The sequence below is a fragment of the Lonchura striata genome, chromosome 1A (genome assembly GCF_050655825.1).
Source record: "Lonchura striata isolate lonStrDom1 chromosome 1A, ASM5065582v1, whole genome shotgun sequence".
NCBI lineage: Eukaryota > Metazoa > Chordata > Aves > Passeriformes > Estrildidae > Lonchura > Lonchura striata.
This window is the reverse complement of record NC_140741.1, coordinates 75,791,572-75,805,527: the sequence shown is the minus strand read 5'-3', so window position 1 is coordinate 75,805,527 and position 13,956 is coordinate 75,791,572. Positions and strand designations below refer to the sequence as shown.

The 13,956-nt window shown below is 58.2% G+C and overlaps 1 protein-coding gene across 1 annotated transcript in view; it reads right to left on the bottom strand.

Moving 5' to 3' along the window:
- SHANK3 (SH3 and multiple ankyrin repeat domains 3) overlaps positions 1-13,956 on the bottom strand; it is a 149,677-nt gene that overhangs the window by 89,497 nt on the left and 46,224 nt on the right. The window contains exon 11 of the mRNA XM_085568304.1: positions 6,166-6,356. Within this exon, the coding sequence (XP_085424430.1) occupies positions 6,166-6,356 (191 nt within the window). The remainder of the gene's footprint in view (positions 1-6,165; positions 6,357-13,956) is intronic.

The window sequence follows — 13,956 nt, the reverse complement described above, 5'->3', positions numbered from 1 at the left end:
AAGACAGAATTTTCCAACTCATCCAAGTGGGAAAATGGATCCCATCCCAGAGGTTCCGCTCTCCCTTTTTTCCAAAGGAAAAGATCCATCCAAAACCAAGATCCAAGGAGAATCCGTTGGGATCAGCCCGGGAATCAGAGGAAAACCTCGGGAATTCCTGCGCTGGTCAATCCCAAAAATATTTGGATGGATTTGGATCCGACTCCGGAGCTGAGCCCACAAGTCCCAGCCCAGGCTTGGGATCCTGAAGGGAAAAAAGCAGGAATTGTGGGAATTCTGTGCCAAAAAAATTGGAGGGAAAAGAGCAGAAAATGTGGGAATTCTGTCCCAAAAAAATGGAGAGAAAAAAAAAGCACAGGAAATATGGGAATTCTGTCCCAAAAAAATGGAGAGAAAAAAAAGCAGGAAATGTGGGAATTCTGTCCCAAAAAAGAACCAGAGGAGAAAAAACCAGGAATTGTGGGGATTCTGTCCCAAAAATCCGAGTTTTGATGGGATCTCCCTCTCTTGTCACCAAGGATTTTTCCAGGGACAACTGATAAGAATTCCAAACGTTCTCCCAGATCCCAGGAACAAACGTCATTTTTATGGGAATTTTCTGGAATAACCCAGCCTCATCCTGGATATTTCCACGGTTTTCCGATGGATTTCCATCCACACATTGGGAAAATCTCCTTTTTTGGGAATTTCAGAAACTCTGGGATGATTCCAATGGATCCCGACCAAGGAACACTGCGGGAATTCCTGGTCTTCTCCAAATAAGGAAAAAATTCCATTAAAAACTGGGAGGTAGGGAATAAAAAATCCGGGAATTGTCCTGTCCAGCTTCCCTGCGGATGCAGAAATTTGGGAAGAGGGATCTTCCCTGGCAAAGATCGGTGCTGAAGGAAAAGCAAAGCACGGGAAAAGTCGGGAATTTTTGAATCCCAAGCCAGATCCCTCCACGTGGAGCGGAGGAGGAGCCAAGAATTCCTGGAATTCCGGAATGGTTTGGGTGGGAAGGAGCTTTGGGATCATCCCATGCCAATTCCCACGTTGCTCCGAATTGACCTGGGACAACTCCAGGGATGGATCAGCCCCAATTCCAAACCCTTTTCCAACAAAAAATCCCAAAAATCCTGAGGCCATCCCACCAATCCCCAAATCCCGATTTGTTTCCCCCCCCCTATATCCAGTGGAGAACTTTTCCTTGGATTTCCACTCAGAAAAAGTTGGATTTGGGGAAGTTCCAAGCGGAGCGGCTCTGAAAATTCCACAAAACTTTTCCCGGTGACCTGAAATCCCAAAAATCCCAATGGAAAAATCCCGGCCTGGCCTGAGATGAAGGAAGGCAGCCCGGGGAAAAGCGGGATTTGGGACAGATGGCATTCCCGAGGGCTCGGATCATTTTCCAGCCGGGAACCAGCTGCATCCTGGCTTCTTCCCAACCCTTCCCAAACGACTTTCCCCGAGGGAAAAACCAGGAGCGGGAGGAGAAATTCCTGACCTTGGGATGGAAGAAAAACTTCCCAGGAATTCCGAGCCCTGGAGAGGCCATGGGAACGAGCCGATCCCAGGAAATGCGGTGGAAAAACGGAAATATGGGATCGGGGAGGGTCCCGGGAAGGACGTGGAGCTGTTGGAGCAAATCCAGAGGAGGCGCTGGGAGGAAAAGCTGGGAAAATTGGGAATGTTCCCCTGGAGAAGGGAAGGATCCGGGGAGAGCTTCCAGCACATTCCAGGCCCGGAGGGGATCCGGGAGAGCTGAAATTTGGGAAAGGAATGGAAGGATGGGATGCAGGGAATGGCTTCCCACTGGGAAAAGGGGGATTGGGGTGGGATTTTGGGAATGAGGAATTCCTGGCTGGGCTGGGATTGCCAGAGCAGCTGGGGCTGCCCCTGGATCCCGGGAATGTCCCGGGAAAGGCTGGAGCGGCCTGGGATGGCGGGAATTCCCCTGCCCTTGGAATGGGCCGGGAATGATCTCATGGATAGGGATGAGATCCATCATCCCCCACAGCATTCCATGACCCCGGAGATTCCCAGGCTGCTCCTTGGCCAGAATTCCTGAAATTCCAGCTTCCCATCCTCTTTCATTCCCAAACCTTTTCCCACCCTTCCAGCTCCATTCCCAGCATTCCCAGCATTCCCGGGAATCTCCAGCATCCGTCCCCCGCGTCATTCCAGAACCCTGGAGAGTTCCCGCGGCCGCAATTCCTGCAATTCCAGCCTCTCCCAACATTCCCGGCCACCCGCCGAGCTCAGCGCTCCGGCTGGATCCGGGATTTTCCCAAATCCACGCAACACGACAACGCAGCGCCGTCCCGGAGCTGCCAAGATTCCCAAAAAATCCACGGATCGGCCTCTCCCGGAGAAATTCCATGAGGGGAGGGATCGGCTTTGAGCCCCGCGTCCTCCCGAACTCCGGGAATATCCAGCGGGAAGCGCTTCCCGCTCCCGGGGGTCCCTCCACGTCCTCCTCCTCCCTTTCCCACGGGTTGTTTTTCCCGGGAGATCACACGCCAGGAATTTTGGGAGAAGCGAATCCCAAGGATTTTGTGGCAGCGACTCCAGGACCACCCACTCCACGAGGAAAAACAGGGAAAAGGAGGCGGGGGGGGGAGGGAAAAAAGCATTTCACATCCCAGGAATCCTTCCCGGATCCTGGAATTCCACACCCGCAGCGCAGGAATGCCGAAATGCCGCGCGAAACCCTTGGAATTCCAAGGAACGCACGGGAATTCCTCAGCGCGGCCATTCCCGCAGGGAAAACAAATCCATGGGAAGGGCAGCGGGAATGTGGGAGCCGCAATTCCAAGCCGGGAACATTCCCGCTCTCCCTCTCCCGTCATTCCAGAGGCTCCAGCCCCGCGCCGTGCCAGGAATCCGCAAAAATCGCGGAGGAGGGAGAGGAGGAGAAGCTCCCAAAACTTTCCGGGGTGAGGAGGGGAAAAAACTCTGGAATTCTCCGGCTGGCAGGGAATTCCCTTCCTCGGGAAGCTGGCAGCTGGAATTCCGAGCTTCCAGCAGAATTCCCAGCCCAACCCCACGGCAGCGCTGCCGTTATCCAGGAAAATTCCCCTGGGTTATCCATGAAATTTTCCTTGGTGTTATCCATGAAAATTCCCCTGGGTTATCCATGAAATTTTCCTTGGTGTTATCCATGAAAATTCCCCTGGGTGATCCATGAATTTTTCCCTGCTGTTATCCATGGGAATTTCCCGGTTCCCGCTGCAGCTCTGGAAGCAGAGCCGGGAAAAGCCGGGATGGGCGGGGGGGGGTTGGGAATTCGGGATGTGGGAATTCGGGATTTGGGAGCGGAGCCGGGATGGGTGGGGGGGGTTTGGGAATTCGGGATGTGGGAATTCGGGATTTGGGAGCGGAGCCGGGATGGGCGGGGGGGGGACAAGGACACGGCCCCGGAGGGACGGGAACGGGAACGCCGGGAATGGGAACACCGGGAATGGGAACGGAGCTGGAGCGGGACCCCAAAACCGGGACTGGGGATCCCAAAACCAAAATGGGGACCCCAAAACCGGGATTGGGGATACCAAAACCGGGATTGGGGATCCCAAAACCGGGATTGGGGATCCCAAAACAGGATTGGGGACCCCAAAACCGGGATGGGGACCCGAAAACCGGGATTGGGGATCCCACAGAATTCCAGCCCCAAAACCGGGAGGGGACCCCAAAACCAAAATGGGGACCCCAAAACCGGGATTGGGGATCCCAAAACCGGGATTGGGGATCCCTAAAACAGGATGGGGACCCCAAAAACGGGATTGGGGATCCCAAAACAGGATTGGGGACCCCAAAAACGGGATTGGGGATCCCACAGAATTCCAGCCCCAAAACCGGGAGGGGACCCCAAAACCAAAATGGGAACCCCAAAAACGGGATTGGGGATCCCAAAACCGGGATTGGGGATCCCAAAAGCAGGATGCGGACCCCAAAACCGGGATTGGGGATCCCACAGAATTCCAGCCCCAAAACCGGGATTGGGGACCCCAAAACCGGGATTGGGGATCCCAAAACCGGGATTGGGGATCCCAAAACCGGGATTGGGGATCCCAAAACCGGGATTGGGGATCCCAAAACAGGATTGGGGACCCCAAAACCGGGATTGGGGATCCCAAAACAGGATTGGGGACCCCAAAACCGGGATTGGGGATCCCTAAAACCGGATGGGGACCCCAAAAACGGGATTGGGGATCCCAAAACAGGATTGGGGACCCCAAAACCGGGATTGGGGATCCCACAGAATTCCAGCCCCAAAACCGGGACTGGGGACCCCAAAATCAGGATGGGGACCCCAAAACCGAAACTGGGGACCCCACAGAGCTCTGGCCCCAAAATCGGGAGGGGACCCCAAAACCAGGATGGGGACCCCAAAACAAGGAATAGGGACCCCAAAAACGGGATAGGGACCCCACCGAGCTCCGGCCCCAAAACCAGGATGGGGACCCCAAAAGCGGGGTGGGGACCCCAAAAACGGGATAGGGACCCCACAGAGCTCTGGCCCCAAAACCAGGATGGGGACCCCAAAAGAGGGGTGGGGACCCCAAAACTGCACAACAGGACTGGGGACCCCAAAACACTGCAGCTCCATGAGTGGCCAGGGGACCCCAAAAGCTGCAGCCCCACAACCACAGTGGAGACCCCAAAATCTGCAGCCCCAAAACCACAGTGGAGACCCCAAAAGCTGCAGCCCCAAAATCAGACTGGAGACCCCAGGATTCTGCAGCCCCACAGGTGGGCTGGAGACCCCAAAAGCCTCAGCCCCACAGGTGGGCAGGGCACCCCAAAAACTGCAGCCCCACAACTACAGTGGACATCCCACAGCCCTGGAGCCCCAAAACCAGACAGGAGACCCCAAAAGCCGCAGCCCCACGGGTGGGCAGGGCACCCCAAAACCCGCAGCCCCACAGGTGGGCAGGGCACCCCAAAAACTGCAGCCCCACAACCACACTGGAGACCCCAAAAGCCACAGCCCCAAAATCAGACTGGAGACCCCAAAAGCTGCAGCCCCACGGGTGGGCCGGGCACCCCAAAAGCCGCAGCCCCAAAACCACACTGGAGACCCCAAAACCCGCAGCCCCCCAGGTGGGCAGGGCACCCCAAAAGCTGCAGCCCCAAAATCAGACTGGAGACCCCAAAAGCTGCAGCCCCACAGATGGGCTGGAGACCCCAGGATTCTGCAGCTCCACGGGTGGGCAGGGCACCCCAAAATCTCCAGCCCCACAACCACACTGGAGACCCCAAAAGCCACAGCCCCAAAATCAGACTGGAGACCCCAAAAGCCGCAGCCCCAAAATCAGACTGGAGACCCCAAAAGCCGCAGCCCCACGGGTGGGCTGGAGACCCCAGGATTCTTCAGCCCCACAACTACAGTGGACATCCCACAGCCCTGCAGCCCCACAACCACACTGGACACCCCAAAAGCCTCAGCCCCCCGGGTGGGCAGGGCACCCCAAAAACTGCAGCCCCACAACTGCAGTGGACATCCCACAGCCCTGCAACCCCAAAACCACACTGGAGACCCCAAAAGCCGCAGCCCCAAAACCAGATTGGAGACCCCAAAATCCGCAGCCCCCCAGGTGGGCAGGGCACCCCAAAATCTCCAGCCCCACAACCACGCTGCAGACCCCAAAAGCCTCAGCCCCACAGGTGGGCTGGAGACCCCAAAAGCCGCAGCCCCCCAGGTGGGCAGGGCACCCCAAAATCTCCAGCCCCACAACCAGACTGGAGACCCCAAAAGCCGCAGCCCCAAAACCAGATTGGAGACCCCAAAATCCGCAGCCCCCCGGGTGGGCTGGAGACCCCAGGATTCTGCAGCCCCACAGGTGGGCAGGGCACCCCAAAAGCCGCAGCCCCTAAACCAGACAGGGCACCCCAAAATCCGCAGCCCCACAGGTGGGCAGGGCACCCCAAAAGCCGCAGCCCCCCAGGTGGGCAGGGCACCCCAAAATCTCCAGCCCCGCAACCACACAGGGCACCCCAAAACCCGCAGCCCCCCAGGTGTTCAGGACACCCCGACCCCTCCACCGCCCACCGGAGCGCTCCCCATCCCCGCCCGCATCCCTCCCTCCCTCCCCGCCGCTGCCGCATCCCGCGCCGGAGCATCTCCCGCCGCTCCCGCCGCGCTCCGCGCCCGCTCCCCGCCGCCGTCCCGGCGCCCCCGCTCACCCTTGACGGCCTCGCCGCGGTTGAGCTGGATCTCGCCCTCGCCCTGCGGCGCGTAGCTCTTCACCACGATGAACTTGCGGCCGGGCACGGCGCTGTAAAGCTTCCGCTTGGGCCCGCGCAGCGGGGCGGGCGCGGCGCGGGGCGCGGGCTCGGCCCCGGCCCCGGCGGGCGGCCCGGCGGGACCGGCGGGGCTGTAAACGAACACGTAGGTGACGGTGCTGATGCCCGGCAGCTCGCGGCTCGCCCCGCCGCGCCCCGCGGGCTGCGCCATGGCTCGGGGTGGTCCCCGCGGGGCTCGGGGTGATCCCCGCGGGGCTCGGGCTGGTCCCCGCGGGGCTCGGGCTGGTCCCCGCGGGGCTCGGGGTGGTCCCCGCGGGGCTCGGGGTGGTCCCCGCGGGGCTCGGGGTGGTCCCCGCGGGGCTCGGGGTGGTCCCCGCGGGGCTCGGGGTGATCCCCGCGGGGCTCGGGGTGGTCCCCGCGGGGCTCAGCGCGGCCCCGGCGGCGCCGCCCGGGCGCGGCCAGCGGCGGAGGCCGGAGCGGCACCGGCTGCGGGGCGGCCGCCGCCCGCCACCGCCGGCTCCATGGCGCAGCGGCGCCGCCCGCCCCGCGCTCCGCTCCGCTCCCTCCGGCGCACCATGGCCCGGGGCAGGTGGGGCCGGGCCCGCGGCTCCTCCCCCGGCGGGCGGGCACGCCGCCGCACCGGCCGCCCCCGCTCCCGCCGCCGCCGCCGCCGCCCCCGCGGCCGGCGCGGTCCCGACCCCGCTCCCGCTCCCGGTCCCGATCCTGCATCCCGCTCCTGGTCCCGATCCCGCATCCCGCTCCTGGTCCCGATCCCGCATCCCGCATCCCGCATCCCGCTCCTGGTCCTGATCCCGATCCCGCTCCTGGTCCTGGTCCCGACCCCACTCCCGCTCCTGGTCCCGGGGCCGATCCCGCATCCCGCCCCAGCTCCTGGTCCCACTCCCGGATCCTGGATCATGCTCCTGGTCCTGATCCCGCTCCTGGTCCCGATCCCGAATCCCGCTCCTGGTCCTGATCCCGCTCCTGGTCCCGATCCCGGATGCCGCTCCTGGTCCCGATCCCGGATCCCGCTCCTGGTCCTGATCCCGGATCCCGCTCCTGATCCCGATCCCAGATCCCACTCCTGCTCCTGGTCCCGATCCCGAATCCTGCTCCTGATCCCAATCCCGCTCCCGCTCCCGATCCCAATGCCGCTCCTGATCCCAATCCTGCTCCCAATCCCAATCCCGCTCGCACTCCTGATCCCAATCCCGCTCCTGATCCCAGTCCCGCTCCCAGGACTGCCAAGCAGCACCCGCATTCCCGTGTGGGAATGGGAGTGGGAATGGGAATGGGAGTGGGACCATGCCAGAGCCATCATGGCACCCATCCCGATCCCATTCCCGATCCCGGGGCCGATCCCGATCCCGCTCCCGTCCCGGTGGGGCCCGCCCGGAGCCGCCCCCTGGCGGCCGCTGCCGGCGCTGCCGCGGGGAGGGAGCGGGAATGGGAATGGGAATGGGAATGGGAATGGGAATGGGAATGGGAATGGGAATGGGAACGGGAACGGGGATGGTAATGGGAATGGGGATGGGAATGGGGATGGGAATGGGAATGGGAATGGGAATGGGAATGGGGACGGGAACGGGAATGGGAATGGGGAATGGGGAATGGGAACGGGAATGGGAACGGGAATGGAAATGGGAACGGGAATGGGGATGGGAATGGGAATGGGAATGGGAATGGGAATGGGAATGGGAATGGGAATGGGAATGGGAACGGGAACGGGGATGGGAATGGGAATGGGAATGGGAACGGGGATGGGAATGGGAATGGGAATGGGAATGGGAACAGGAACAGGGATGGGAATGGGAATGGGAACGGGAATGGGAACGGGAACGGGAACGGGAATGGGAATGGGAATGGGAGTGGGAATGGGAATGGGAACGGGAATGGGAATGGGAATGGGAATGGGAATGGGAATGGGAACGGGGACGGGAATGGGAATGGGAATGGGAATGGGAACGGGAATGGGAATGGGAATGGGAATGGGAATGGGAATGGGAATGGGAATGGGGACGGGAACGGGAATGGGAATGGGGAATGGGGAATGGGAACGGGAATGGGAACGGGAATGGAAATGGGAACGGGAATGGGAATGGGAATGGGAATGGGAACGGGAATGGAAATGGGAACGGGAATGGGAACGGAATGGAAATGGGAATGGGAATGGGATGGGAACGGGAGGGAGGAAGGAGGGAGGAAGTTGGGAGAGTCCCCAGGTCCCATTCCCGGTTCGGGGGTGCCTGCGGTGCCCCTAATTCCACATTTTCCCCCAAAATTCCACATTTTTCCACCCCAATCCCGTGTTTACGCCCCTCCCCCAATTTTTGCGGGGAAACTGCGGGAATTCCAGGGATTTCAGGGGCTGCGGGAATTCCAGGGATTTCAGGGACTGTGGGAATTCCAGGGATTTCAGGGACTGCGGGAATTCCAGGGATTTCAGGGACTGTGGGGATTCCAGGGATGGCGGGATTTGCGGGATTTTGGGAACTGGGGGAATTGCAGGAATCCCGGGAATGCTCCCAGGGGGCAGAGCCCTGCCCGGGCACAGTGACACCGGTGCCACCCCTGGGTGCCACTGCCACCTGTGCCACCCCTGGGTGCCATTGCCACCTGTGCCACCCTGTGCCCCAGTGCCACCCACAGCGACACTGAGGGCCACTGTCACCCTGTGCCACCCTGTGCCACCGGTGCCACCCCTGGGTGCCATTGTCACCTGTGCCACCCATATCCCAGTGCCACCCACAGCGACACTGAGGGCCACCACCACCCTGTGCCACCTGTGCCAACCCATGCCCCGGTGTCACCTGTGCCACCCTGTGCCCAATGCCACCCACAGCGACACTGAGTGCCACTGTCACCCTGTGCCACCCTGTGCCACTGGTGCCACCCCTGGGTGCCATTGTCACCTGTGCCTGCTGCCACCCACAGCGACCCTGGCTGCCACTGTCACCCTGTGCCACCCTGTGCCCCAGTGCCATTGGTGCCACCCTTGGGTGCCACTGTCACCGGTGCCACCCCTGGGTGCCACTGTCACCTGTGCCACCCTGTGCCTCAATGTCACTTGTGACAATCTGTGCCCGCTGCCACCCACAGCGACACTGGGTGCCACTGTCACCTGTGCCACCCTCTGCCCTCTGTCACCTGTGCCACCCCTGGGTGCCACTGTCACCTGTGCCACCCTGTGCCCCACTGTCACCTGTGCCACCCTCTGCCCTCTGTCACCTGTGCCACCCTGTGCCCCAGTGCCACTGGTGGCACCCATGGGTGCCACTGTCACCTGTGCCACCCGGTGCCCCATTGTCACCTGTGCCACCCCTGGGTGCCATTGTCACCTGTGCCACCCCTGGGTGCCACTGTCACCTGTGCCACCCCTGTGCCCCATTGTCACCTGTGCCACCCCTGGGTGCCACTGTCACCTGTGCCACCCCTGTGCCCCATTGTCACCTGTGCCACCCCTGGGTGCCATTGTCACCTGTGCCACCCTGCTGTGCCCAGGCCGAGCCCTTTCCCGGCTCCCTCTGGAATTTTCCTGCCTTTCCCGGCTCCGCTCCCTTCTTTCCTGGCGGGAATCGCCCCAGGAATTCCCGGGGGAAAAGCTTGGGAAGAGCTCCGGGGGAAAAACCTGGGAAGAGCTCCGGGGAAAAGCTTGGGAAGAGCTCCGGGGGAAAAACCTGGGAAGAGCTCGGCTTTCAGCCCCAACCCCGGAATTCCAGAGCTTGGGAAAGAATTCCAAGGGCACCGAGCCCATCCTGAGCTCCCCGCAAGAGCCCTGAGCGGAATTCCAGGAATTCCTTGGACACCTCCAGGGATGGGGGGTCCAAAGCTCCCTGAGCAGCCCCTGCCAAGATTTCCATGGGGAGAAAAATTCCATGAGGAAAAAAATTCCATGAGGAAAAAAATTCCATCAATAAAAAATTCCATTAGGAAAAAAAATTCCAGGAGCGAAAGCTGCCCGGATGGGGTTGGAGCTTTTCCATGGGAGCGAATTCCCGGGAGTTTTTCCAGTGGAATTTTCCTTTCATCCCTCTTATCTCCCCGCTCCAGGCCCGCATTCCATGAATCCCCAACTCGTCCCGGATTTCCGAGGGGCAGCCGGATAAATCCAACAGCGGGGATGAAGCGGCCTGTGAGATTCCCAAAATTCCCGGTGGATCTGGGATTTCTCCACGCTCCGTGCCTGCATCCTCCTGCTGGGATTCCCACGGGATTCCGAAGGGAAAGAGAATTCCGGGAAGGAGCCCGCCCTGGGTTTATGTTTTCCATGGAATTTTTTCTCCCTGATCGCCTCCATCCCGTTGGAATTCCAGGTGGGATTGATGGGATCCCATGTCTGCTTCCAGGGAATTCCAGCCCATGGAAGAGTCCAGCTGGGTTTGGGCACCTGGTGGTGCTTCCATCGGGAATTGTCCCATTCCAGGCTGGAAAAGCTTCCTTGGGAAAAAACTTGGAATAAACCCCCAGAGAATTCCCGTTCCGGGGGAATGAACGCACCACAATATTCCCAAAAATCGCTTCCAACGCATCCGAAGATCCCAAAAATCCAGGAGGTTTTCATTTCCATGGGAATGATCAGAAGTGAATTCCAGGGGGAGGATTCCGGGATTGGTTTAAAAAAAAAACGCTTCCCTTGGGAATTCCCAGAATTCCCAGAATTCCGGCTCTGTTTCCCAGGATTCCTGATCACTCTTTCCCAGGGAAAGGAGCCCAAATCCCGGGAAGAGCATCTGGAAGGAGGCTCATCCTGGAAAAAGGATCAGGAGGGATCTTCTCCCTCCGGAATTCCATGGCAGAGGCAGGAGCCGGCCGGGATTTGGGATCTGCTCCCAGGAAATCCCAGGGAACAGCCTCGAGCTGTGCCAGAGGAATTTTAAGTTGGATATTGGGAAAAATCCCTGAGTTTTCACACAGAATTCCGGAAACATTCCTGAATTCCCACAGAATCAGGGAAAATACCTGAATTCCCACAGGATTGGAGAAATTCTTAAATTTTCACACAGAATTAGGGAAGAATTACCGAATTCCCACTGAATTAGGGAAAATTCCTGAATTTTCCCACAGAATTAGGAAGAATTCCCACCGAATTAGGGAAAATTCCTGCTCTTAGGAGAATTCCTGGGATTCTCCATCCCTGCACTTGGACACGGTTCCAGGATTTCCAACCCGGTTTTCCAAGATTTCTGATGCCTCTTTTCCAGGATTTTTGACCCTGCTTTCCAGGATTTCCAATGCCTGTTTTCTGGGATTTCCAACCATGTTTTCCAGGATTTCTGATGCTGTTTTCCAGGATTTCCGGCCCCTCTTTCCCAGGCTGGCGGGATCTGCCGGTGGCCACGGATCCCACTTCAGCCCCAGGGATTCCCCATAATTCCCAGGATCGTTCTCCCAGCATTTCTGGGATCCTCTGCCCAACATTCCCAGGATTTTTTGCCCAGCGTTTCCAGGATCCTTCTCCCAACATTCCCAGGATTGTTCTCCCAGTATTCCTAGGATGGTTCTCCCAGAGTTTCCAGATGATTTCCCCAACATTTCCAGGATGATTCTCCCAACATTTCCAGGACTGTTATCCCAACATTTCCAGCATCCTTTCCCTAAATTTTCCAGGATATTTCCTCCAACATTCCCAGCATCTTTTCCCCAAAGACTCCAGGATGGTTTCCCTGACATTTCCAGGATGATTCTCCCAACATTTCCATGATGAGTCTCCCAACATTTCCAGGATGATTGTCCCAACATTTCCAAGATTCATTCCCTAAAGTTTCCAGGACCTCTTCCCAACATTCCCGGGATTGTTCTCCATGGACAGGGACATCTTTCCCTTTCCCAGGTTGCTCCAAACCCCATCCCACCCAGCCCTGGGCACTTCCAGGGGTGGGATTTGACTCCAAACATCTCCTGGAAACCTGGAATTGTTCCTGGGCAAATCCAAACCTCTGCATCCCACCGGGAAATGCCCACGGAGGGAATTCCCACCATTCATTTCATTCCCTAAAAAAAATCCCAGGAATTGCTGGGAATTCCTGGTGTTCCTTTGGCTGAGGGCAGAGAGGGAAAACTTCCCTGTGGATGTGGAAATTCCAAGGCGCTGAAATCTGGGATAAACGGGGACATTTTGGGAAAATCCCACCTGGAAAGGAGCAGCAGGAATGAAGGAGGAATTTGAGATGAGCCCGGCCGGACACATCGGGAATGTTGAGGAGGGATTAAAGAATTCCAAGAATTACATTGGAAACTCCAGCTGCGTGTCCAGGAGAGGGGAAAAAAATGGGAATGAGGAAAACTGGAGGAATTCACACACTGAATTCCCTTGGGAAAAAAAAAAAAAGCCCGGAGCAAACGAAGCCTGGATGGAAGAAATGTGGGATCAGAGGGAATTGCCATGGATTGGTGGGAAAAGGAGCTGATCCCGAAAATCCCGGCTCTTCCCAGATCCAGGGGATGATTCCCTGCTCCAAAGCCTCCCTTCCCAAAGTGGGAATATCTGGGATGCGCTGCGAGCTGGGAAGGAAAACCAGGATGGATCCAAGACCCTTCCCAAATCCAGAGGGCTCCAAAAACCGGGAATGAGGCTGGGATGAACGTAAGGAATGAACTATCCGGAGGGATGATCCCGGCACGAGGAGTTGGATGGGAAACTTGTGGTGTGGGAGTGGGATTGGGAAAAGTGCGGAGGCTCCGGAGGCTCCGGCACGCGGGGAATGGGTGGGAGGGAGGGAGGGAGGAGGGATCCCAATAAAACCTGGGAAAAAACACATGGAAAAGTTCTGCTGGCCCAGCCCTGCTGCTCCTGGGAACGGCTGCGGGATCCCCTGGAATTCCGGGAGCAGCGCCGGAGCAGGAAAAGGGAAGGGAGGGAGCTGGGAAAGGGGCTGGAAAACCTCCCTTGGAATTAAAAACTGGGACAACACTAAATATTCCTGATATTCCCTGGAAAAGCTGCCCCAGAATCCTTTTTTCTCCGGGATTTTTCCAGGAAAATGTGGGGAGACTCCGGTTGTTATGGATATCCCTTGCCACGGAGTGAAGGAGTTTTTGTTGGGAATTAAAACTTCCGAGAGTTTTTTTTCCAACTTGAACTGTTCCGATTGCAAACCTGGGAATTTCTCCTGCCCTAACTCCATGGAATGAATTCCACGACCCCTCTATCCCTGGAAAAACCTGGGAATAATGGAGCAAAATGCTCTTTCCTAGGGATATTCTTCACGAAAAAGGTTGGGAATCACGGAGCAAGCTCCAGGAATCCTCGGGAAGTTTGGACAAGGAGTTGGGCAGAGCTGCTCCAGGGAATTTTGGGAATATTTCCAAGGCTATGGATTTGAAAATCCACACTATTTTTGACCTCCTGATGCCTTTGGATCCCACTCTGGATCTGCCTCCGGCACATCCCTAATTCCTGAGCTTCCCAAATTCCAAGGCCAGGTTGGAGCAACCTGGGATAGCGGGAGGTGTCCCTGCCCTTGGAATGGGGTGGAATTGGATCAGCCTTAGGATCCTTCCCATTCCAGGATTCCACAATTCCAACAGAATCCTCCGAATCCAAACCCAGACCCCGCGGGCACCGCAGGGATATCCCAAAATCCCTGGACACGTCAGGGACACCGGAAACAGCGACCATTCCCAATCCCAGGCAAACCAATATTCCCAGGGGATGTGGTTGGCAGGGATGAGGAGCAGTGGGATAACGCCAGATCCAATCCCAATCCCAATCCCAATCCCAATCCCAATCCC